The 26,656-nt window shown below is 41.9% G+C and overlaps 1 protein-coding gene across 1 annotated transcript in view; it reads right to left on the bottom strand.

The window, feature by feature from the left end:
- The window catches only part of ube2r2 (ubiquitin-conjugating enzyme E2R 2), a 156,808-nt gene extending 154,675 nt beyond the window's left edge, over positions 1–2,133 (bottom strand). Inside the window, exon 1 of the mRNA XM_078221185.1 lies at positions 1,368–2,133. Within this exon, the coding sequence (XP_078077311.1) occupies positions 1,368–1,544 (177 nt within the window). The 5' untranslated portion in view covers positions 1,545–2,133. The remainder of the gene's footprint in view (positions 1–1,367) is intronic.
- Between the last annotated feature and the right edge of the window lie 24,523 nt (positions 2,134–26,656).

The following is a 26,656-nucleotide window of genomic DNA, read 5'->3' as shown; positions in this document are numbered from 1 at the left end:
ATCTCTTTTACAACAGATGGCAACTCAGCATATGACATTTGTTTACAAGAGGAAACTTTTAAGAAGATTAAACAGACTGAATACATTCTATACTTCACATCGTAAAGAAATCTCCTTGGAATATTAATCAATAAGAGAGGTAAAATTAAGCTTGCTGATAAAAATATATTTCCATGGCCTTTTTTTCCCTCCCAGAGAACATTAGTTGAACATGGCATAATGATTACAATACTTTTGGCGTAATACTTTCGTAGTACCCATTTCCAAAGTATGTGGGTATAAGAATAATGAATAAGCAACCTATCGCTATCAATAAGAGTCCGATCGCTATTAATAAGAGGCAGCGAAAGACAAGGGAATCTGCTGCAATAAGGGATACTGGGAAACTAATGCAGTTTATTATTGCGCAGATGGGCGATTCAATGCAGTCAACGGCTTTGTACAAATCAAAACACTGAATATAGCACAGTAAATACATAATTATACCATTCCCATATACCGCGCAAAAATATAACCACATTTATGAAATATGTCAAGACTACTCGGGTTCATTCGGTACCCGAGCAAAGGAATAAAAAGAGAAAGCGCACAAAGAATCATTACCGCAAAAAAAATAAATTTCCATTCATAAAATTATCTTCTCAAAAGTACAAAGCAACAAAAATCATGTGTTATATATTCTGCATCCTTCGATAAGGCCGTTCTTCATTCTTCACGACCGAAACGTGGAGGCTCAAAGACCTGTTCCTTTTTTAATTGTTTAAAAAAAACTACTGCATTTATCATTACAGCATTATGTTTGGGTTTTTTAAAAATCGCATAAAATGTATTCACTTCAAGTCCACAAGGAAAGTGTCCTATAAACTCCAGTCGTTTCAGATTATGACATCGTGTCTTTTTTTTGTAAAATAAAACACATATGTAAAGCCACAATAGAAACCATTGGGCTGATTACTTAAAATAGTATTGGACTTAAAAAGAAAACTACACTGCCAGTGCGTGCAAGCCTTAAACACAGACTCGGCGTACTTAGGTACACACAAATATATTTTAAAAATAAGATTTGCGCGAATAAAAATGCACGATTAGAGACCGAGACAAAACCAACATTGAAAGGAGCGAAGGGGGGTGGGTGGGGGAGGTTTGTTTACCCACTTTAACAAAATGGTTAGCTGCTGCTCTGGGCCCTATTTTTCAACGTCTCTTTTCTTTAAAAAAAAAATCAACGGGCATAAAATTGTTCCCGAAATATCCTTCGACCGGGGCGATGACTTGACTGGTATCAGTAACTGAGAGAAGGGGGGGGGGTTTGTGCAAGAGAGAGAGGAGAGGAGAGCCCAGATGTAAACAGGGCCTCTATCATTTACCTTGAAGTAGCCTCCCTCATAGAGCGTGTTGGGCGGCCCGAAAATCGCCACTTCCCAATTGTACAGGTCGGACTCGTCCACCAGAGTGATCCTGAAACCTTCCACCGGCTCCTCCTGCAAACTCTTCAGCTCCAACATTAAGGCCTTCTGAGAGCTGGTCATCTGCTGCTGAGCCATGGTGGTGGGCGAGGAACCAGAGAGAGAGAGAGAAACAAGAAAGGGAAGAAAAGGGGGGGGGGGGGGAGGAGGAGGAAGGGGGGAGGAGGAGGAGGAAGGGGGGAGGAGGAGGAAGGGGGGAGGAGGAGGAGGAAGGGGGGAGGAGGAGGAAGGGAGGGGGGAGGAGGAGGAAGGGGGGGGGGAGGGGAAGGGATAAAAAAAGATAAAATAAAGCAAAAAAGGGGGGGGGGGGGAGGAGGAGGAGGAGGAAGGGGAAAATAAAATAATAAAAAAAAACACACACAACCGTAGGTCGACACCAGGCGATGAACTAATTGAAGGGCGCTCTGGATTCTTCAGTAAGTTGGGGACAGAGAGAGAAAGTCCTTCTTCACAACGCCAAGTCTCTTCAGTAGAAAATATAATTAAACCAATCCTCCACACATTCGGGGAAAATAAGCCGACCACCAACAGTTCATTGAAGATGGGTATTGATATATATATATTTTTGTTTTTAAATGTTTATTTCGCTACTTATGGTTACGGTTTGGGTTTTATCCCGCTCTATAACGACTATCTTGACTGTGAGCTCTCTCCACACTGACAGCAATAAAATGGCCCACCAGCCCCAGCTGCTGCTGCCACCGCTACTGCGCCTGCGCCTCAACCAACCTCCTCCTCCTCCCCTCACTCCCGGCCGTCCTCTTCCCCCCCGCTGTGACGTCATCCAGGACCGCCCTGCCCCTCCCCCCGCTTTTGACGTCAGTCCCGCTCATCGTGACGCACCCTTTTCCCCGCCCCCTGCCATGTGTTGGCAGAGGATTGCATCTGCGCGTGCGCAAAACACCCCCCCCCCCCCCCCCCCACCTCGCCCACTCCCTGGTCTGATACAATTAGAAGTCTCACAACACCAGGTTAAAGTCATAAGAACACCCTGATTTGTGAGCACTTGCATTTTACACAGCTGTGTCTTAAATAAGAAAATGTTTTTGGAATCTTTGTGCATATGTTTAAGCGTCAAATTTTTTAAAAAAACAATACATTTCCACAACTTGCTCACAACACCTTCACTGTAAACAAATTACAGCATTGTGGATTGCATCAATGCTTTAAAACCAGATGACTGACTCACTGTCAGGGGTGATTCACTGGAAATATGATTCCATTCATTTCCTGCTTTTCATATACTTCTGATATGCAACACTCCTTCATGGACTAATGACAAATCACAATAGAACTTCACTTCAAGGGGAGATGGATAAATCCGCGTGGAAGAAAAAATAGAAGGTTATGGGGTAGACGGCAAAGGTTCACGGGCAGAGTCTTGTATGAAGCACAAACACAGGCACAGACCAGTTGGGCTGAATGGCCTGTTTCTGTGCTGTGCATTCTTCTAAGACAGTTTACAGGTAGGCATGATGAGATTGGACACCGAGCCAGAGAAATAGCTTTGGAGGTTGCAGAAGGTTTGACCAAATAGATGGGTTTTTGAGGATGAACCAGGAGGGAGATTTGTGGAATTTGTTTCATACAATGAGGTTTGGACTGGGATACATTGCACTGGAAAGGCCCCCCCACCTCCATCTTATCCCTGTAACTCTGTGAATTTACCATGGCTAATCTGGCTAAGATCAAGTGTAGTATGGACAGGCTGCACTTGGTTGAGGTCATTAGGTTACATTTAAGCTTCATTTGAAGCAATTTTTAAAAGCAGCATCTCGGCCTTTTGGCTGAGATGCAAATGAGATCAAGCCTTGGAGGAGGTGAGTCTGCACCTACTCCAATCAGCTTGGCTCATGTAGATCAGGCCCAAGACAGGAGTGGAGGCCCTGTCTTGTCAGCTTGGATTGGAAATGTCTCAACTTGTTGAGTCTCTGAATTGGACTTGATTTGATTGAATTGGAAAAGTATTTTTAAAAATCTACCTAACCTACACATATTTGGACACTGCGAGGCAATTTAGAATGGCCAAACCATCCAACCTGCACACCTTTGGACTGTGGGAGGAAACTGGAGCACTTGGAGGAAAGCCATGCAGACACAGGGAAAATGTGCAACGTCCACACAGACAGTCAACCAAGATGGGAATCAAACCCAGGTCCCTGGCACTGTGAGGCAACAATGCTAAAGTAAAACTTTAAAGTTTATTTATTAGTCACAAGTAAGACTTACATTGACACTGCAATGAAGTTACTATGAAATTCCCCTAGTCACCACAGTCTGGCGCCTGTTCGGGTACACTGAGGGAGAATTTAGTATAGCCAATCAACCTAATTAGCACGTCTTTCAGAATGTGGGAGGAAACCGGAGCAAACCCACGCAGACACAGGGAGAACATGCAAACTCCACACAGACAGTGACGCAAGCTGGGAATTGAACCCAGGTCCCTGGCACTGTGAGGCAACAGTGCTAACCACTGTGCCACCGTGCCGCCACTTCCAGTTTGCCTGATGCAAACAGGAGGAGTAGCACCTCATCTTCTGATTAGAAATGTTACAGCCCTTGGGGCTCAACATTGAGTTCAATAACTTTAGTCTTTTTCCTCCTGACCCTGTGAGTTCCATGGGCCACAAGCTTTACTCAAGTACACTAACTGAGTGGGGACCCTGCTTCAACTTTCTTTCCCCGAAACAAGTGAAGTGAAAGCTAATTGCAGCATTCTTACCATTAGTCCATTTTAACTCAACTAAATCACATGGAATTTGCACCTCTAGTGCTCCTTCTATGTCTGTATAACTCAACCACTCACAGGATAAACTCCCTGAATCCTCTGGAGAGCCAGCAGTGTCTAATATAAGTTGATGACACAATTGCTGTGTATTATCAATACATCTATGTTTTTGTTTTTGCAGTCGTGAACTCGGTATTGGGTGATGTAATTTCATGGCCTGTTAATGACAGCAACGTCTCCTCACTCATTTATCTGTATTCTTTCTGATTCAGAAAGAGTACTCATGTTACAACATGGTCTTTAGGAGTTTAATGCACGACTATCAATTTCAGGAATGTAAAAGCAAATTTATTTTGGGAAAACCAGTAAACTCCAGAAAAACGTGGACAAAAATAGCATTTCTGTGACATTACATGGTGGCATGGTGGCACAGTGGTTATCACTGCTACCTCACAGCACCAGGGACCTGGGTTCAATTCTGATCTCGGGTCACTGTTTCTGTGGATTTTGCATGTTCTCCCTGTGTCTCGTGGGTTTCTTCCGGATGCTCCAGTTTCCTCCCACAGTCCAAAGATGTGCATGTTAGGTTGATTGGCCATGCTAAATTAACTCTAGTGTCAGGGGGTTAGCAGGATAAATATGAGGGGTTGTGGGAATGGGGCCTGGATGGAATTGTGGTCGGTGCAGACTTGATGGGCCAAATGGCCTCCTTCTGCACTCTAGGGATTATATGATTCTATACGTAGAATTACACTAAGTTTACAGCACAAAAACCAGCCATTTGGCCTTTGACTGTGCGTAAACTCTACATCAGCCTTCTCCCATCGTACTTCTCTCAACAGTTCATTCTATTTCTTTATGTACGTTGCTGGTTTCTCCTTAAATACAACTGGTGCTGTTCACCTCATCTTCTCCATTCTAACCGCTCCATGTAAAAGTGTTTTCCCTGAATTCCTCACTGAATTTATTAGTGAATATTTTAGACCGTTAATTTTGATTTCCCCCACAAGTGGAAACATCTCTATATCTACCCTACTGCACCCTCATAACTTTAAAAACCTGTGAAGCTGAGCTATGGAATAGTATTAACCACAGTCAAAATCACAGTTGTGTCCCTTTCAAAAGCTCATCCAACAGCCTTCTCTTATCTCCAGAAAGGAGTTACACTTTCGGCCCTGATTTTGTTCTTGTAAATCTATATTTGCATTTCCTCCAGTGCATGTATGTGGAAACCAGAACTGTGCAGTCTTCTAAGTGCAGTCCAGACATAGTTCCATACAAGTCAAACATAACTCTGCTCCTTTTCAGTTCTGTTCCTCGAACAATGAACCCCAGATTTGTTTGTAGTTTTGCTAGTTGTAGACCTTGTTAATCTGCATTGCTACTTTAAATGAATTGTAAATCTGTACCCCTGGCAGTAAGAGCGGTAAAGACTCATGGTCAGTCATGCTCGATGTGGAGTGGTATCCCTCAAGCTATAAGCCTCTAGCGTTCCAGGAATAGCTAGTTATGGAAACAGTCAAAGTTCTGCCTTAGTGCACCACTAGGTGCAGGAAGAGAATTGGAATTGGACTCCTGCTCATAGCCATGCACGTCCTGTACCAGAAAATTATTTTAGACCCACATAACACAAAGAGGTCAGGCATCGATCTGAAGCTGAGCGATGGAATAGTACTGACCATGAGTCTTTCCCGCTCTTACTGCCAGCCATTTGCCTGTTGGAAGAATTTGCAGGTTGACACTCAACTTCTTTGGCATTCAAGTCCAGGGTTGAGACTTGAACCCAGAGCTTCTGGCTCAGAGGCAGGGATGCTACCCACTGCATTTAAAGAGCTCCACACGAGCAGGAGTACTGCCTCCAAATTATGTGACCTTAATAATATTAAATATATTTGCTTCTGTTAAGAAAGCCAAATAGACTTCAGAGTCTCCATGGAGTAGAAGAGCAAACAACCTAGGGGTACAGATTTACAATTCATTCAAAATCACAGTACTGTCCCTTTCAAAAATCAGATCAGGGCGAAGAGATGACAAGTCAGATGACAATACTTAGGATGATTAATGGAAACATGAGTGATAAAAAAATTCTCCCTCCCTATTATTCTTTATTGCTTCCCTGAATGAGTTACTCATGCTTAGTTATGGTTCCAAGAAGGTTTACAGCACTCAAGTATTGCACCTTAGTGACTATTCTTCATGTATGAGCTTGGACAAACTATTTGACTCGTGGAGCAGCACAATTGAAGATGTTTCAATCCCCACCTGGTGTCCACACATAGATAATGCTGAAGAGTTAGAATCAGGTTGAGTTCTTTCTCTCCTTTCCCAGTTGAGAAAATTCAGGCCATTTATTGTGGTGTTCGTGCAATCAAGATCAAAATCCCAAACTTAGTGCAGTGCAGGGATCAGAACTGGAATCTTTACTGATTGCATAGTTCAATTTGATTTGATTTGATTTGATTCATTATTGTCACATGTATTCGCATACAGTGGAAAGTATTGTTTCTTGCGCACTATACAGACAAAGCATACCGTTCATAGAGAAGGAAACGAGAGAGTACAGAATGTAGTGTTACAGTTATAGCTATGGTGTAGAGAAAGATCAACTTGATGCAAGGTATGTCCATTCAAAAGTCTGACAGCAGCAGGGAAGAAGCAGTTCTTGTATCGGTTGGTACATGATCTCAGACTTTTGTATCTTTTTCCTGATGGAAGAAGGTGGAAGAAAGAATGTCCAGGGTGTGTGGGGTCCTTAATTATGCTGACTGCTTTGCCGAAGCAGCGGGAAGTGTAGACAGAGTCAATGTATGGGAGGCTGGTTTGTGTGATGGATTGGGCTACATTCACGCCCTTTTGTAGTTTCTTGTGGTGTTGGGCAGTGCAGGAGCCATACCAAGCTGTGATACAACCAGAAAGAATGCTTTCTATGGTGCATCTGTAAAAGTTGGTGAGAGTCGTAGCTGACATGCCAAATTTCCTTGGTCTTCTGAGGAAGTAGAGGCATTGGTGGGCTTTCTCAACTATAAGGTCAGCATGGGGAGACCAGGACAAGTTGTTGGTGATCTGGACACCTAAAAACCTGAAGCTCTCGACCCTTTCTACTTCGTCCCGTTGATGAAGACAGGGACATGTTTCCTCTATGCTTTCTGAAGTTGATGACAATCTCGTGCGTTTTGTTGGCATTGAGGGAGAGATTATTGTTGCCACACCAGTTCACCAGATTCTCTATCTCATTCCTGTACTCTGTCCTGTCATTGTTTGTGATCCGACCCACTCCGGTGGTGTCATCAGCAAACTTGAAAATCGAATTGGCCACACAGTCATAGGTGTATAAGGAGTATAGTAGGGGGCTGAGAACACAGTCTTGTGGGGCACTGGTGTTGAGGATGATCGTGGAGGAGGTGTTGTGTCCTATCCTTACTGATTGTGGTATGTGGGTTAGGAAGTTCAGGATCCAGTCGCAGAGGGAGGAGCTGAGCCCCAGGCCACGGAGTTTGGAGATGAGTTCCATAGGCATAATGGTGTTGAAGGCTGAGCTACAGTCAATAAATAGGAGTCTGACATAGGTGCCTTTGTTATCTAGGTGTTCCAAGGTTGAGTGCCGGGCCAGGGAGATGGCATCTGCTATGGACCTGTTGCGGCTGTAGGCAAACTGTAGTGGATCCAGGCAGTCCGGGAGGCTGGAATTGATTTGTGCCATGACTAGCTTCTCGAGGCACTTCATAATGATGAATGTCAGAGCCATCGGATGATAGTCATTAAGGCACACAGCTTGGCTTTTCTTTGGCACTAGGATGATGGACTTCTTGAAGCAGATCAGGATCTCCGATTGTTGTAAAGAGAGGTTGAAGATGTCTGTGAATACCTGTGCAATACTGTACAAGGCAGTATAGTTACTTACTGATCCATCTGGATCGGCACAATGGTTAGCACTGCTGCTTCACAGTTCCAGGGACCCGGGTTCGATTCCCGGCTTGGGTCACTGTCTGTGTGGAGATTGCACGTTCTATCCGTGTCTGCGTGGGTTTCCTCCGGGTGCTCTGGCTTCCCCCCACAGTCTGAAAGACTTGCTGGTTAGGTGCAGTGGCCCGAACAGGCACCGAAGTGTGGCGATGAGGGGAATTTCACAGTAACTTCATTGCAGTGTTAATGTAAGCCTTACTTATGACTCATAAAAAAACTTTAAAACAAATATGAGGGAAGGGAGTCTGGAAGTGATAATGGCCAACAGTAAGTAAATTACAGGTTTTAAGTTGCATGTATGAACGTATGTTTCCTGAATTTAGCTCGTGAGCAGCTAAGCCACTCAGATCCTGATTTCAATTTCTCTCATAGGAGGGGTGGGGGGGGGAGAAGAGAGAATCCTTTCACAATATTTTAAATGTTTCACAGCCTATGAAGTACTTTGGAGAACTCCACTGTTCTTCAAATACCACAGGAGATCTTTTACATCCGCTGGACCGGTCGACAGGATCTTTTTTTAATAACTTATTTGGCAACACTTCCTCAGTGCAGCTGTTAGCTTATATCAATGTTCCGCATCAGAAATTGCTGACATAGATGTAGCCACAGCAATAATTTTAGTGCAAAATACCTTACATACATTCAATAATCACTGAACAAAAAACATTTACGTACTCTGTTTTTGTCTTACCATTTTACCAGCAAACACTGTGCAAATTTAAATATTGGTCAATAACTGTATGTAGAACTCATTTTTTATTTCCCAATCTAGATCGCAAATTAACCACATGCGATTAATCTGTTGGGAAAAAGACTTTTGTGTTTCAACTTTCTGACTTAAAGATGAGAATGCTCTAACTGAGCTAAGACTGAAACTTCAGTCAGAGTCCTACAGTAACAAAGGACCTCTTACTTTCTAATGAAGGGAGATGTTATATACAGAATGTATATGCTCTCCTAATGCCCATAATCAATGTGTTTTGTATGGAAAGCGGTGCATCTTGTCTTACCCTTGGACTGTGTATTCCAATTTAATAATTCAGCAGCAAGCTTTTGTGAGTTTAAAATAAAGGTTATTTAAGAACATAGGAAGAGGAGTACACCATTCAGCCCATCAATTCTGCTCTGCCACTCAATGCACTCATGGCTGATAGGACACTTAAATGCCTTTTACCCACATTATCCTCATAACCCTTTACATTATTATAATCAGAAATCTATCCATCTCTACCTCAAACATACTCAATGACTGAATTTCCCTATCCCTCTGGCATATTTATTCTCGCACACTTACCCAAAATTAACACAGCATCACACATGGCCTCCCACACACTTACAACATATACACACACACACACACACACACACAGAAGACTGGATGCAGATAAAAATAATGCACTTTTACAGATCACAGTTAATTCAGTCTTTGATTTATGATTTCTGATCTCTGATGGTAGGCCTATGGTTTTGTCAATGGGTTCAAGTGAGGGTCTTATAAAGAAATGGATTTACAACATGTTGCCAGGATTTTTTGTCTTCAAATATCTTGGAGATTGGTTTTCAGGTGAACTTTGCAACTGAAACAGGTTAAGTATTTTGGCTGCTTGATGACTTGGAGCTAATTTCAGAGTTTGGTTCTGAGATTGACTGACAACAAATGAATCTGCTAGATCCTGGGCTATTAAGGATGCAACCCCTGAAACCAGCCTCAATCACACAACCACTGGGTTAACATTTCTGAGGCTCAACCAATCTAGGTAGGATGGGGGAAACTATTGTGGTATAATAGGAAGTTGATAACGACCACTGAGTTTCAATCATCCCTTTTATCCAGTACAAAACATGCAGAAATGTTGTCTGCATGTCTAGAAACTCCAAGGTCTTTAGGTATTGGCCCATCGTTAAACAATAAGATGTTTAAATTCAACGCATGGCTATCAAGTACCCTCACTTATGTCCATGAGATATCTGCAGTTCTCTAACCCTCGCCTCTTGAGCATCCATGATTTTAATTGCTCCACCACAGGTGTCCTCCCTTCAGTTGTCAAGGCCCTAAGCTCAGGAATTCTCTTCCTAAACTCTCTGTCTCCGTATTTCCACTTCCTTTGGTGACACAGTGGTTAGCACTGCAGCCTCACAGAGCCAGGGATTCAGGTTCGATTTGAGTCTGCACTTTCTCCCCAAGTCTGCGTGGGTTTCCTACGGATGCTCCGGTTTCCTTTCACATTTCCAAAGAGGTGCTGGTTAGGTGCATTGGCCATGCTAAGTTCTCCCTTAGTGTACCCGAACAGGCGCCGGAGTGTGGTGACTGCAGGATTTTCACAGTAACTTCATTGCAGTGTTAATGTAAGCCTATTTGTGACACAAATAAATTAACTTATAAAAACTGCCCCTCACAAACTGCCCCTCACAATCTTTCTATCGGCTGACCTTTTTTTCATCTGTCCTAATATTGCTTTCTGTGTTTGAGTGCCAAATTTGTCTTGGTAACACTTCTGTAAAGAACCTTGGATGTTTTATTAGTACAAGTTATTATTATAAATCAATCAATTTAGAAAAGGAACTATTAGATGAAATATGCTGTGATGAAAACTGTCACACCACACTTAAATCATTTCTTGCACACATTTACTATACAATCTAAGATTTCAAAGGCAAATAGAATATTTATGCTTCTTGCATTGGAACAGACAGGGAAAATTTGAATCACAAAAATGTGGTTCTGAATAAAATAGAACCAAAGGCAAGGGTTAAATGCATTATAGACTGCTGGTAAAAGGATCCTGCATTCTTTGCTTTTGTATAGGGCAGAAAGTAGTTTTAAAAGATCGACCTGCTGTGATCATATCAAACCTTTATGTGTCTTATTTCTTTCATTTCTGTCTATAAATATTGTTCATTTGGTATCTGAGCTCAGCTTGAGTTGATAAGTGAACACAACTGTTGTTTGCAAGGGCTAACTGCTTATGAGGACTCTAAAATCACATTACACTGGTTACAATGGGTTGTCGGAGATAACTGTCTGATCACAGCCTTTTAAAAGAAATTATTCCTTTCTCAAAGCTACAAAGCTAATGTGCAGAGTGGACAAGGGAAGGCTTAAATCCGTCTCTTTGCTTGCTCCAAAAACTAAGTCAAATTGAATCCAACTCATGGTCTCCACAAAAGGGACACATTGCATGCAGGCTGACAAGAACAGGCATTACACCTGATCTCAGGTTTGATCTACACTCTTGAACATAGTCAAAAGGCCAAGAAGCTTTAACTGATAATCACAGCCACTGGTATGAAAACAGCCTAGAGTGAAAGGCAGCCAAAATATTTGGGGGACTTACTCAATGAATGGTGTTGACCTTAATCTGGGAGGGACTGAAAACTATCAGGGAGGGACTCAACTTGTACATTGCGTAGTTATTATTTAGCACCAGTAGCACCAGTGCTAAGCTAAAGAAAAAGGCCATTCAGTCTATTGAGTCTGCACCGACTCTCCGCAAAAGCAACCCACCCAGGATCACCCTTCCATCCTATCCCCATAACCCTGCGCATTTACCTCACAATCCCGCTAACATACACATCTTGGGACACTAAGGGTCAATTTAGTATGGCTGATCCACCCAACCTGCACATCTTTGGACTGTGGGAGGAAACTCGAGCACCCGGAGGAAACCCATGCAAACATGGGGAGAATGTGCAAACTCCACACAATCACCCAAGACTGGAATCGAACCCGGGTCCTTGTGAGGCAGTGTTGTGCCTCATGCCACCATGCCATGGCGGGGTGTCTGAGCATAACTTAATAAATCTGCAGCATCCCTTCCCCCTATTCACGTTCCAGCCCTCTTCAGGTAAAGGCCAATATTCCATTTGCCTTTTTTTTTGTTGGCTCTTTGTACCTGCCCACTAACTTTTAATGATTTTGCACAGAATCTCCCAAATCTCCTTTTCCCTGCCATAGTCCCTCGTTTCTCATCTTGTAGAAAGCACTTCTACCCTTGCTACCAAGTGGCTGACCTTACATTTGCAAAGGTAACCTGTGTCCTCTACCCTCCCCATACCGGTTGAACAGCCTTTCCTCCCCATGTTCAGTATTTTGACAACTGTTAATGGATGTTTTGAAAAATATCCTTTTAAAAAAAAATTTACCCCAGTGATTTTACTTCCAGGTGTTTTGTCCTCAGGAGATGAATTCCTGGAGATTCCAGAGCAAGCCGGCTACCCTAAGGATCCTCCTCAACTTGAGTGATTCTTTCAAATGCCAACATTTGTTCTCTATCCCTAACATGCCCCTGGAACTGAGTGACTTGCCACACCATTTCAGAGGGCATAGAGTCATAGGGCAGAATTTTAAGAGAAAAATTCTAAGTGTCCAGCCAGCGTGAAAATTTGACTCCCAATCGTATGCACTTAGTGCATGAAAAATGGGCTAGACTGTTTCTAGCTACTAGAGGCAGTGGATGGGGCTTAATTTGCCAGCCAGCTTGATCAAGCAGCAAGTTAAATAAATTGAATTTCAAAAACCTCACAGTTACAAGACTGGCATGATATATTTTTTGAACTGGGGGTGGGCGGGGTGGTGGGTGGAATGGAAGTTCTAGTTATACCTGATGGTAAAATCAGCAACCCAGATGAGATAGGCTGAATGAAAGAGAAGTTTTACGATAGGGAAAATTATAATTCAGAATGTAATAGGATTCTGAATGGGAGGGAAATGTAGATCTCCAAAGAACAATAAAGTGACAAATTAAATTTGTTGTGGAACAGAAGGCAATGCTCCAGCTACCGTCCTCATGGAGTTCTATTACCGTTAGGGAACACTTGGATTTTACTTACCTGGCCAAATTTGGTCTGTCTTTGCCATGGTGATGACCACCGGTTGTGAAAAGAGGCATGGCAATGGCAGCTTATTGATAGGAATGAAAGTCAGTCAAAGATTTAAAGAATAGAATCATAGAACTCAGAGGGTGGGTCATTTGGCTAATCAAGTCCCTGCCAGTTTTTTGAAAGCTCTATCCAATTAGTCCCACTCCTCTGCTCTTTCCTCATGGCTATGTAAATTTATTCAAGGAGTTTCCAACAACTTTTCGGGCAGTTCATTTCAGATTGCAAAAAAAGCTAAGATTATTTTTCCCCCTGGCTTTATTGCCCGTGATTTTAATTTTGTGCCCTTTAGTTACCAACCTTTCTGCCTGTGAGAACACTGAAAATCGTGATGTTTGAAATCCTTCCAAAGTCAGGGGTTGACTTATATGCTAAGTATAAAATGTGAACCACCGATGTTGGCGTAGGTGGTTGCCATTTTGGAATGTGTGGGTGTGACTGAAACTTCCACACATTTTCTTCACAACACAGCTTGTATCACCTGCTGCTTGTTGTCTGCACCGACCTACATGGTGAGTATAATACCAAGTATGTATTTCTGAGCTGAAAAATTGAGGTTGACTAATGCAAGTATAGTCCTAAATATACACTTATTAGATGAAAAATGGAGGTCAACATTTTGATGCCAAAAGATATGTCGGCTCAACTTCTATGCCACCATCAGAAGTACTTTTTCCTTATTTACTCTATATAAACATTTCATAGTCTTGAATGCTTGCATTAAGTCTGCTCTTTGAAAAACATTTCTATCTTTGTTCCGCCACATAACTGTAGTCCTTTAACTCTGGTATAGTTCTTGTAAATTTACTCCCTCTCCCAAACTTAGAGAAGTTTTTTTTTAAGTTTCAGTAAGGTAAGTTTAAAAGCAAATTGCTAAACAATTACAATGAAACTTCTGATTTTATTTCCTACTGCACCTAAAATTTTGGACTTAATTTTAAACCCATTTTAAACCAGTGTAAATACAGGAAATTCATATATTGTATCACTTCTTTCATCTGGGCAGCAAGGCATTATGCTGAAAATACCCAGCAAGTCTGGCAGCATCTGCACAGAGAGAAACAGAGAGAAACATTTTGGGCTTGGGACCTTTTATTAGAACTGTTTTTTATTGATTAGATTGGCTGGTGGTCAACCCGGGATAGAGCTTACTTTGGTGGATGTTTAACAGCAGGCTGGCTGCACAACCCCAAAAGGTAATATTAATTTGCTGGAAATGCAGAGACTTGAGACACGAGGGGTCATAGGTTCAAGGTGAAGGGGGGGAGGTTTAACACAGATATCAGAAGGACATATTTTACACAGAGGGTGGTGGGGGCCTGGAATGCGCTGCCAGGCAAGGTGGTGGAGGCGGACACACTGGGAACGTTTAAGACTTATCTAGATAGCCACATGAATGGAGTGGGAATGGAGGGATACAAAAGAATGGTCTAGTTTGGACCAGGGAGCGGCACGGGCTTGGAGGGCCGAAGGGCCTGTTCCTGTGCTGTATTGTTCTTTGTTCTTTGTTCTTTGAGTCTTGTGGCCTCTCTTCTCCACAGTGAGTTCAAAAGAGGATGTTTATCAAGTATCTGTAATTTGGCTTTGTTATCAGAATTGATAATGTCTCAGCTATTTTGGGTTGAAAGTGGTGCCATTCATGTTAAAGGTCTGGTGTTTGGGAAGCCATTGTTTCAACAGACCCATGGACTCCTCTAGTAAGGTTGGCTTATCAATGCAAATTACATTTCAGTAGCTCCCTTTGAAATTGGCCTAACCAGTCCTATGTGGTCAATTATAAACTCTCTAGTCATAATGAGGTGTGACATTCTCAAGATTGAGATTTCCAGACAGAGGGTTGACAATCTCAATTGCCTTTGTTCAGCAGAAAAGCCCGGTTTAAAAATAAAAAAAAGTCATAAGGTTAAAATTTTAAAATTTGTACAGTGTTGGTGTTTGGTTCCATGTTGGAAGAACCCAACACTTTGAATGCACACTTGCTGGCTACATTTCTCAATCTTGTTAAGAAATTGTCAACAGGCTTACTTGGTTCCTACCTTAGATTAATTGACCCGAACAGGCGCCGGACTGTGGCGACTCGGGGAATTTCACAGTAACTTCATTGCAGTGTTAATGTAAGCCTTACTCGTGACAAATAAATAAACTTTAACTTTAAATTCATATTGGCAAATGTGATGATTTGACTTTAGCTCGAGCTATGTGCTGAATTTCTCAAAAAATTGTCTGATTTTTACTGCTATCCTTGCTCATCTCTTTGCTATTGAAAAGATTTAAACCTTTTTATTCCTACCCAGTAAAGGATGTAGCTGACCATTTCCTCTTCCCTGGTGTCTTTTAGAAAGTTACTAAATTTCAGTTTGAACTTTTGACTAAATGGGACGGCTCAGTGGCACAGTGTTAGCACTGCCGCCTCACAGCGCCCGGGACCCAGGTTCAATTCCTGGCTTGGGCCACTGTCTGTGTGGCGTTTGCACATTCTCCTCGTGTCTGCGTGGGTTTCCTCTGGGTGCTCCGGTTTCCTCCCACAATCTGAAAGATGTGCTGGTTAGGTGTATTGACCATGCTAAATTCTCCCTCAGTGTACCCGGTACCCGAACAGGCACTGGAGCGAGGCGACTCGGGGATTTTCACAGTAACTTCATTGCAGTGTTAATGTAAGATGACTTGTGACAAATAAATAAACTTTAAACTTCTCAAATGCCTCTGTGATATCATTGACCTATTAATTCATCCTGGGCTTGACCTGCACATTCATTGCTGTGGTAGTGCCCAGGTCTTTGTTGTGTGATTCACTCAGCTTTTCTTTCTCAAACTGGCATGAATTTGGGTTGTTTTTTCTCAATCTGATTCAGCATTAAATCCATTTAAAATGTTTGGGTTTTACTCACAAACACCAGTTGCCACCATGTTGTATCTTGTGGTTCCCAAAAATTTGGAAATAATCACACTCTTAGACAGCTACAGGAGGGTTTAACTAAGTGTATTTTTCCAGATCTCACCATATCCTGTGGAATGATATAGCATTGCTTTGGTACACAACTGTAGTGCAGCAGTGAGTGATCTGGCATTCTGGATGTATACCTTCGCATGCAGTTCTTGAATCATATTGGAATAGTATAACACAATAAAGATCGAGGAAATGTGGGCATGGTATAATTATTTTCGAAACACATTTGCACCTGAGTTTACTCCATCTTTTACATTTGCTATATGATTATTATGGGTGCACACTGCCTGGGAAACATGTGCGACAGCAGTTAAGAGAAAACTACAATTGCAGTAATTCACTAGACAATAATGCAGGTTAATTAAGGAAAGCCAGCATGGATTTCTTAAGGGAAAATCATGTTTAACTAACTTGCTTGAGTTTTTCGAAGAGGTAACAGAGTGGTTTGATGAGGGCAATACTGTTGATGTGGTTTACATGGACTTCCAAAAGGACACTTGATAGGGTGCCATGCAACAGACATGTGACAAAGTTATACCTCATGGAATATAAGGGACATAGCAACATGGATACGAAACTGGCTTGCGTAACAGGAAACAGTAGTGTTTAATGGATGTTACTCAGGCTGGAGGGAGGTTTGTAATTGAGGCACCCAGGGGTCGGTGTTGGGACCCTTGCTTTTCCTGACATATATTAATGACCTAAACCTTGATGTACAGGACATGATTTCAAAATTTGCAGATGATACAAAACTTGGAAGCATTGTGAACTGTGAGGAGAATAACGTACAACTTCAAAATGTTAGATAAACAAAAGTAGTTTCAAGGGATTTATATGTATATATAGGTAAACATTAGAAATAAAGTGTAAAATTTATTTATTACTATCACAAGTAGTACATTAACACTGCAATGAAGTGACTGTGAAAATCCCCTAGTCACCACACTCCGGTGCCTATTTGGGTACGCTGAGAGAGAATTTACTATGGCCAATGCACCTAACCAGCATGTCTTTTGCACTGTGGGAGGAAACCGGAGCACCCGGAGGAAACTCCCGCAAACACGGGGAGAATGTGCAAACTCCACACGGACAGTGACCCAAGCCTGAAATCGAACCTTGGTCCCTGGCACTGTGAGGCAGCAGTGCTAACCACTGTGCCACCCTGTTGCCCAATTCAGCCTGTAATAGGTATAGTTCTAAGTGGGTTTGATTTAATGTTTCTGTGCCTGGAGGGGTAAAACCTAGAGTTAGATTCATGCTGGACAAAAGTGGTGGTATATGTGGGGGTTGGTTTTAATTTCAACTGTGGTTCTATTGTGCTTAGAGAGGGTTATGGTATGAAGAGTAAATAAGTTGGCAGAAGTAGCAGGATTGTTTAGCAACTGGAGGCCCAGTACTGGGTTTAGCTGAATTTGTAGGCGGTTGAAGAAGGACACCAGGGAGTGAACATATCTTAACTCTGCCGGAAGAAAGACTGGACAGGATGAGAGCTGCAAAGAGGCAGGCTTCCCATAGAACCAGTTACTGTCCAGATTATCAAGGGACTAGGACAGAAATAATGTCTTAAGACGACTGAAGTTAAGAGAACAGAGACCAAGATATTGTTCAAAAGAATTCAAAGAAGAGTAAACAAAATGTTCTAAGTTAAAGAGGCAATTGCAGTAATCAGATTTAAGGTAGGAAAGCAGAGTTCAGAGGTAAATCAATTGTTTGATGTCATTTTAATAGAGTCTGGGAATCGAGAGTTAAAGCGATTGTGAACAGTTTATACATCAGGCAAGTAAAAGAAATCGAGAGCTTCAGGTTTTTAGGTGTCTAGATCACCAACAACCTGTCCTGGTTGCCCCATGCCAACACTATAGTTAAGAAAGCCCACCAATGCCTCTACTTTCTCAGAAGACTAGGGAAATTAGGCATGTCAGCTACGACTCAACCAACTTTTACAGATGCACCATAGAAAGCATTCTTTCTGATTGTATCACAGCTTGGTATGGCTCCTCCTCTGCCCAAGACTGCAAGAAACTACAAAAGGTGGTCAATGTAGCCCAATCCATCAGGCAAGCCAGCCTCCCATCCATTGACTCTGTCTACACTTCCCGCTGCCTCGATAAAGCAGCCAGCAAAATTAAGGACCCCACACAATGCGGACGTTCTCTCTTCCATCTTTTTCCTTTGGGAAAAAGATACGAAAGTCTGAGGTCATGTACCAACTGACTCAAGAATAGCTTCTTCCCTGCTGCCGTCAGACTTTTGAATGGACCTACCTTGCATTAAGTTGATCTTTCTCTACACCCTAGCTATGACTGTAACATTACATTCTGCACTCTCATTTCCTTCTCTATGAACGGTATGCTCTGTCTATATAGCACGCAAGAAACAACACTTTTCACTGTATGCTAATACATGTGACAATAATAAATCAAATCAAATCAAAATCATAATGGTGGGAGGGGTTATAATTGGATCTGCTGTTAAAAGTGGAGCAGAAGCTTTGTTTAAAAGAGTCATTTGGAAAACCTGGACTGGATTTTAGAATGCGAACTGCCAATGTAAAGCATGATTGTGAAAGAAGATTTTAAAGTGTGTTTTTGGGAGTGGAGTTTGGAAACTCTCACGTGACAATCATCTGGGGCAGAGAGGGGGATTATGAGGAGAAATCCACCTACCCTAACTTGGGTTCAAAGTGGAGTGTGTGCATTTGATCACAGCCAATCTGTGTGCTTAAAGGGACTTTGTGTTAATGAGACCAGGCTTTCTAAAAAAAGGTAAATGTTACGGTCGTTTGAGCTGGGGTTCCATTCTGGGACCTTCCCATCCAGTCATAACACCGACTGGGATCATAACAAAGGTAGGGGCTCTCTGTGGGATTTCAAAACGTGGAGAAAGAGTTACTCGATGCTGATTAGTAATCATTTGTTGGGGATATTTTGAAACACGGAAAGCAAGTTACTGGGTGCTGAAAAGTAGAACTTGTTCTGGGTTTTAGTGTTAAATGGTGGGATCTGTGAATCCTTCAAAAAGAGTAAGTGTGGTATTGAGGATATGGAGAAAAGAACTGGAATTACTGTGAGGTATATTGTACAGGTTAGAATACAATTGGCATTGAAAATTGCTAAGGTTTTTCTAAAGATGGAAGATTTAACTTTGACTTGTTTACTGAAAGTAACAAAGAGTCAGTTAACTAAATTAACAGATAAATTGGAATTAGAATTACGTGCAGGGATAAGGAAAGCTGAGATTATTGAAAGCATAGCGAAACATTTTAAATTGGAAAGTTTTTCTAAGGAACCAAATATTTCAACAAGTGTGGAAATTGAATTAGCTAAAATTCAATTACAAATGAAACAATTAAAAAGGCAGGAAAAAGAAAAGAAAAAATAAATAGAAATGAAAAAAATGAGCTAGAGATGCAGAAGGAGTAAAAAGAAAGACCACAAGGCCATAAAACCGTATGATAGCACAATGGTTAGCACTGCTGCTTTACAGCACCAGGGATCCGGGTTTGATTCCCGGCTTGGGTCATTGTCTATATGGAGTTTGCATTTTTTTAGAAAGCCTGGTCTCATTAACACAAAGTCCCTTTAAGCACACAGATTGGCTGTGATCAAATGCACACACTCCACTCTGAACCCAAGTTAGGGTAGGTGGATTTCTCCTCATAATCCCCCCCTCTCTGCCCCAGATGATTGTCACGTGAGAGTTTCCAAACTCCACTCCCAAAAACACACTTTAAAATCTTCTTTCACAATAATGCTTTACATTGGCAGTTTGCGTTCTAAAATCCAGTCCAGGTTTTCCAAACAACTCTTTTAAACAAAGCTTCTGCTCCACTTTTAACAGCAGATCCAGTGTCCACTTCTCCCCGTGTCTGCGTGGGTTTCCTCTGGGTGCTCCGGTTTCCTCCCACATTCTGAAAGATGTGCTGGTTAGGTTAATTGACCCGAACAGGCGCCGGACTGTGGCAACTAGGGGAATTTCACAATAACTTCATTGCAGTGTTAATGTAAGCTGACTTGTGACTAATAAATAAACTTTAGACATAGGAGGAGAATTAGGTCACTCGGTCTGTCGAGTCTGCTCCACCATTCAATCATGGCTGATATTTTTCTCATCCCCATTCTCCTGCCTTTTCCCCATAACCCCTGATCCCCTTATTAATTAAGAACCTGTCTATCTCTGTCTTAAGGACATTCAATGACCTGGCCTCCACAGCCTTTTGTGGCAAAGAGTTCCACAGATTCAAAGGGAAAGCAAAGAGAGAGAGCTTTTCAAAAGGAAATTGAAATGAGAAAACTTGATTTGGAAATGGAAGGATTAGCAAGGGAAAACAAAGGAAGAGGAAAGAGAGAATTTCAATGTAAAATACTGGAAATTAATAAAGACACCAGAGAAGGTTGAGGAAGGACATAGCTCCAAACATGAACCTCGTGGGGAAATGTTTACAAGTTCTTCCAAAATTTGAGGAACAGGATGTGGAAGCATTCTTTATTTCTTTTGAAAAGGTAGTCAAACAGGTGAAATGGCTAAAAGAAATGTGGACATTACTTTTACAAAGTAGACTGGTAGGTAGAGCTAGTGAAGTGTATACTTCTTTGTCGAAAGAGATATCTGTAGATTATGATGATGGGGGAGGCGTATTATCGCTAGACTAATAATCCAGAAACTCAGCTAATATTCTGAGGACCTGGGTTCGAAACCCGCCACGGCAATAAAAAATATCTTGAATTGGGAATCTACTTATGACCATGAAACCATTATCAATTGTCGGAGAAGCCCATCTGGTTCACTCATGTCCTTTAGGGAAGGAAATCTGCTGTCCTTCCCTAGTTCGGCCTACATGTGACTCCAGAGCCACAGCAATGTGGTTGACTCTCAACTGCCCTTAGGCAACTAGGAATGGGCAATAAATGCTGGCCAGCAACCCTTGTCCCACAAATGGATCATAAAAAAAAGAAAGCTATGCTTAGTGTGTATGAGTCGGTTCCTGAAGCATACAGGCAGAATTTTCAAAACACAAGAAAACAGCTGAGATGGGAGAATTTGATAGAGTGAAGCAAAGTCTAAGGTCACGTACCAACCGACTCAAGAACAGCTTCTTTCCTGCTGCTGTCAGACTTTTGAATGGACTTACCTTGCATTAAGTTGATCTTTCTCTACACCCTAGCTATGACTGTAATACTACATTCTGCAGTCTCTCGTTTCCTTCTCTATGAACGGTATGTTTTGTCTGTATAGCATGCATGAAACAATACTTTTCACTGTGTGTTAATACATGTGACAATAATAAATCAAATCAAAAAAATAATTTTGACCATTGGATATGGATGAGAGAACATATGAAGAAAGCCCTTGGAGAGGTGGTTCTTTTGCAGGAATGTAAAGATTCAGTTCCTTTGGTTGTGAGGATGCAGGTTGAGGAACAAAGAGTTAGAACTGCTGGACAGGCAGTAGAGTTAGCTGATGAATACAAACTGGCCCATAGAACCAAATCCTTTTTCCGTCACCCTTTTAAACATGAGAAGGATAGAAAGTGGGAAGGAGAAAAGAAAACAACAATCAAGAAAGAGATGGAACAGTTAGTAATGGTCAAGAAATTCCACCTCGGATCAAAAGGGAAAATCGGAGCACCCGGAGGAAACCTGCTGAGGGTGCAAGTGACATTCAGAGGCCTAAATGTTTCCATTGTAACAAACTGGGACATTAAGAAGTCTCATAACACCAGGTTAAAGTCCAACAGGTTTATTTGGTAGCCCAAGCTTTTGGAGCGCTGCTTCTTCATCAGCTGAATCACTCACCTGATGAAGGAGCGATGCTCCGAAAGCTCGTGCTACCAAATAAATCTGTTGGACTTTAACCTGGTGTTTTGAGACTTCTTACTGTGCTTACCCCAGTCCAACGCGGCATCTCCACAAAGTGGGACATATTAGGGCAGATTGTTAGAAATTAAATGGAAGGTCAGTTGCAAGAATAGGAAAGGAAGCAATCTGAAAAATAAATGGCTGTTGAAATTAACTGTCGGAGTGGTGCAAGAGAAGTGTGTTCCTTGAGAATCAATGAGAAAGGCGGATAGATCTCAAAATAGTTCAGAGAATTAGTTGAGTACTGATGAAGGAAGTCAGGCCAATGGAGGCTCTGGATATTTTGTTTCCAATGGAGAAGTATTCCCTTACTCGTCTAACAAAATAAATGAACCAATTAAAATTTTAAGAGATACAGGAGCAGATCAATCATTGATGGTGGCTGATGATACAATTTGTGTTCCAGGACGTTGAATGAAGGAAAACTTATTAATAAGGGACATTAATGGAAAGGTTGAATCCGTTCCTTTGTGTCAAGTTAATTTCAGTCGTAATTTTGTAAATAGATTTGTTGCAGAGGGAATTATTCCTGAATTATCTATTGGAGGAATAGATTTCATCCTTAAAAGTTTATTATCAGTGTCCGAAGTAGGATTACTGCAATGAAGTTACTGTGAAAATCCCCTAGTTGCCACACTGTGTGTTGCCTGTTCGGGTACACTGAGGGAGAATTTAGCACGGCCAATGCACCTAACCAGCACGTATTTGGGAGAAAATCGGAGCATCCGGAGGAAACCCATGCAGACACAGAGAGAACGTGCAGACTCAGCACAGACAGTGACCTGAGCTGGGAATCGAACCCAGGCCCTTGGTGCTGTGAGGCAGCAGTGCTTACCACTGTGCCACCCACTGTGCCATCCCAGGTAATGATTTGGCTTGTGGAGACAGTAATGTATTGACAACTGTTTTGCAGCAGGCAGTAAATGGTGATCTTTACCAACTTTTGGAAACTACTCTGGAAAAAATGAGACGCAAATTGCAGATTACAGGCAATTGAAAGGAAGTTTGATTAACACAGAAAATCAGCTTTCACATATGAAAGAGGAACTTGCGAATGAAAAGGGAGAACTGATGAGAACAACCGACAATCAGTCAGCGAAAGTGGAAAATTTTACTGAGAATTTGAACTGTCTAATGGATAAACATGAAAAAACAAAGCTAGCAAACGTTGATCTTCAGATAGAACTTGAAGCATCAGAAGTATTTACGAAGCATTGTGGAAAATGCCTTGAACAAGGAGGTTCTGGTAACTCAGAATAATTGGTTGAACGCAGGATTAAAAAGCAAAACTAATGAAATGTCAGAACTTTGCAGTGGAAAGAGCAATGAGACTTTTGGACTTCAGAGTAAAATGGAGGAAATGAAGAAGAAGATGGAAGGTACAGAGTGTCACAATTAGAAATTTGTCCCTGTGAGTAAAAACTCATTGTTGAATAGTGATCTAGCTGAGCAAAGAACTGATCCAAGTAATATTATGGATGTATCAGTCGGTAATGGATAATAAGGAAACAGCTGAGGGACTTGCAAAACTGGAAAGTATGAATTGCCAACCGGAAGTACTGAACTTGCAAAGTGATTTTCTGAGTCAATTACAAGGGACACTGACTTAAAAATGCTTGTCAGTGATACTACACACCAGATGTAGCACTTGGAGGAAAGGCATGTGAATAGTTTGTCAAAGACCCTTCATACTCTGCTGAGAACTGGACTGAGATAGTTTCATCGAGGTATACAGCACAGAAAAAAGCCCTTTGGCCCATTGCATCTGAGCCGGTCAAATACAAATCACCTAAATATTCTCATCCCATTTTCCAGCACTTGGCCCATAGTCTTGAATGCCTTGGCATTGCAAGTGGACATCTAAATACTTAAATGTTATGAGGGTCTCTGCCTCCACCACCCTTTCAGGCAGTGAGTTCCTACCACTCTTTGGGCAAAAAATGTTCTCCTCACATCCCCTCTCAACCTCCTGCCCCTTGCCTTAAATCTATGCCCCAGAGTCATTGATCCCTCCACCAAGGGAGAAGGTTTCTTCCTGTCTACTCTATCATAGTTTTATACATCTCAATCATGTCCCCGCTCAGGCTCCTGGGCTCCAAGGAAAACAACCCCAGTCTATCTAATCTCTCTTCATTACTAAAACTCTCCAGCCCAGCCAACATCCTTGTAAATCTCCTCTGCACCCTTTCCAATGAGACCACATCTCTCCTATAATGTGGATTCCAGAACCGCACACAATACTCCAGCTGTGGCCTAACCAACATTTTATATCGTTCCAGCATAACCTCCCTCCTCTTAAAATCTATGCCTAGGCTAATAAAGGCAAGTGTACCATATGCCTTCTTAAGCACTTTATCCACCTTTCTATGCTGTATGACTCTCTGACTCTATCCCTCTGACCTGCCCTTCTACTTTAAGGGGCCAGTGTACCTGCACACCAAGGTCCCTCTCTAATCCTTGGTGCTTCAAGGATCCTGCCATTCATCATGTACCCTGTTTATCCTGCCCAAGTGCACCACCTCACATGTATCCGACTGAATTCCATTTGCTACTGATCAGCCTAGATGATGAGTTGGTGCAGATTCAATGGGCCAAATGGGCTCCTTCTGCACTGTAGGGATTCTATGATTAGAAATCATAGAATCTGTTTCTGATTTTGTTTCTGTTAAGATTCTGATTAGAAATCATCGAATCTGTTTCTGTGCATTATTGTGAAAGAAAATTTTAAAGCATGCTTTTGGGAGTGGAGTTTGAAAACTCTCACATGACAATCATCTGGAAGAATTCTGAGGAGAAATTGCAGACACTAACATAGGTTCAGAGCAGAGTGTGTGTATTTGACCACAGCCAATCTATGTGTTTAAAGGGACTTTGTGTTAATGACACAATTGTATCTTAAGATGTACTTTGTAATCCACATTTGTGAAACTGGGGGGGGGGAAGGTGCAAAGGAATATTGTATAATAATCCATCTTTTTATGTCTATAATAATCCATCTTTTTATGTTTAATAATTTTTTTGTTGTTAACCCTAACTAGCGGTCCTGTGACTCTGTAACTCTATATTTACTAAAAAGAAAGTAAAGGTTACAGTCTTTTAAGCCAGGGTTCCATTCTGGGACCTTCCTGTCCTGATAAACATCTACTGGGATCGTAACAAAAAGGACATAAGTTGGTGGAACGAGCAGACAGCTAACAGATGAAGTTCAATGGAGTGAAATGTGAAGTTACTAATTTACGTCGGAAGAACATAGAGAGGCAAATTAAAATGGTACAACTCTGTACACGGTGTACAAGGGACTTGGGTGCATATGTGCATAAATCATTAAAGGTAGCTGGGTAGGTTAGGCAAGTGGTTAATAAAGCATACAATATCCTAAGCTTTAATAATAGGGACATAGAGTACAAGAGCAAGGGGGCCTCAATTATTTACAATATTCATTAACGACTTAGATAATGGCATAAAAATTCAATCTCCAAATTGGCAGTGAACACAAAATTGGGCAGTATTGTAAATAGCGTTGTGGACAGCAACAGGACATGAATAGATTGGATGAATGGGCCAACCTGTGGCAAATGGATTTTAATATAAACAAATAACAAAGAGAACAAAGAAAATTACAGCACAGGAACAGGTCCTTCAGCCCTCCAAGCCTGCACCGACCATGCTGCCCGACTTAACTAAAACACCCTACCCTCTATTCCCAGCCGTTGCACCTTAAATCTATGCCCTCTAATAATTGACTCTTCCACCCTGGGAAAAAGCTTCTATCCACTCTGTCCATGCCCCTCATAATCCTGTCGACCTCTGTCAGGTCTCCCTTCAACCTCCGTCATTCCAGTGAGAATAAACCAAGTTTTTCCAACCTCTCCTCATAGCTAATGCCCTCCATACCAGGCAACTTCCTGGTAAATCTTTTCTGTACCTTCTCCAAAGCCTCCACATCCTTCTGGTAGTGTGCCGACCAGAATTGAACACTATATTCCAAGTGCGGCCTAACTAAGATTCTATAAAGCTGCAACATGACTTGCCAATTTTTAAACTCAATGCCCCGGCCAATGAATGCAAGCATGCTGTGTGCCTTCTTGACTACCTTCTCCACCTGCATTGCCACTTTCAGTGACCTGTGTACCTGTGCACCCAGATCCCTCTGCCTATCAATATTCTGAAGGGTTCTGTCATTTACTGTACATTTTCTATCTTTATTGGACCTTCCAAAATGCACTACTTCACATTTGCCTGGATTAAACTCCATCTGCCATCTCTCCGCCCAAGTCTCCAACCGATCTATATCCTGCTGTATCCTCTGATGGCCGTCATCACTAATCCCAAATCCACCAACCCTTGTGTTGTCCGCAAACTTACGAATCAAACCAGTTACATTTTCCTCCAAATCATTTATATATATTACAAACAGCAAAGGTCCCAGCACTGATCCCTGAGGAACGCCACTTGTCACAGTCCTCCATTCAGAAATCTACCCTTCACTGCTACCCTCTGTCTTCTATGACCGAGCCAGTTCTGTATCCATCTTGCCTGCTTACCTTTGATCCGGTGCGACTCCACCTTCTGTACCAGTCTGCCATGAGGGACCTTGTCAAAGGCTTTACTGAAGTCCATGTAGACAACATCCACTGCCCTACCCTCATCAATCAGCTTCATCACTTCCTCAAAAAACTCGATCAAGTTAGTAAGACACGACCTCCCCTTCACAAAACCATGTTGCCTCTCGCTAATACATCCAGTTATTTCCAAGTGGGAGTAAATCCTGTCTCGAAGAATCCTCTCCAATAATTTCCCTACCACTGACGTAAGG

This window comes from Mustelus asterias, chromosome 1 (genome assembly GCF_964213995.1).
Source record: "Mustelus asterias chromosome 1, sMusAst1.hap1.1, whole genome shotgun sequence".
Classification (NCBI taxonomy): domain Eukaryota; kingdom Metazoa; phylum Chordata; class Chondrichthyes; order Carcharhiniformes; family Triakidae; genus Mustelus; species Mustelus asterias.
Note: the sequence above shows the minus strand (reverse complement) of the source record. Positions and strands in the feature narration are given on the sequence as shown.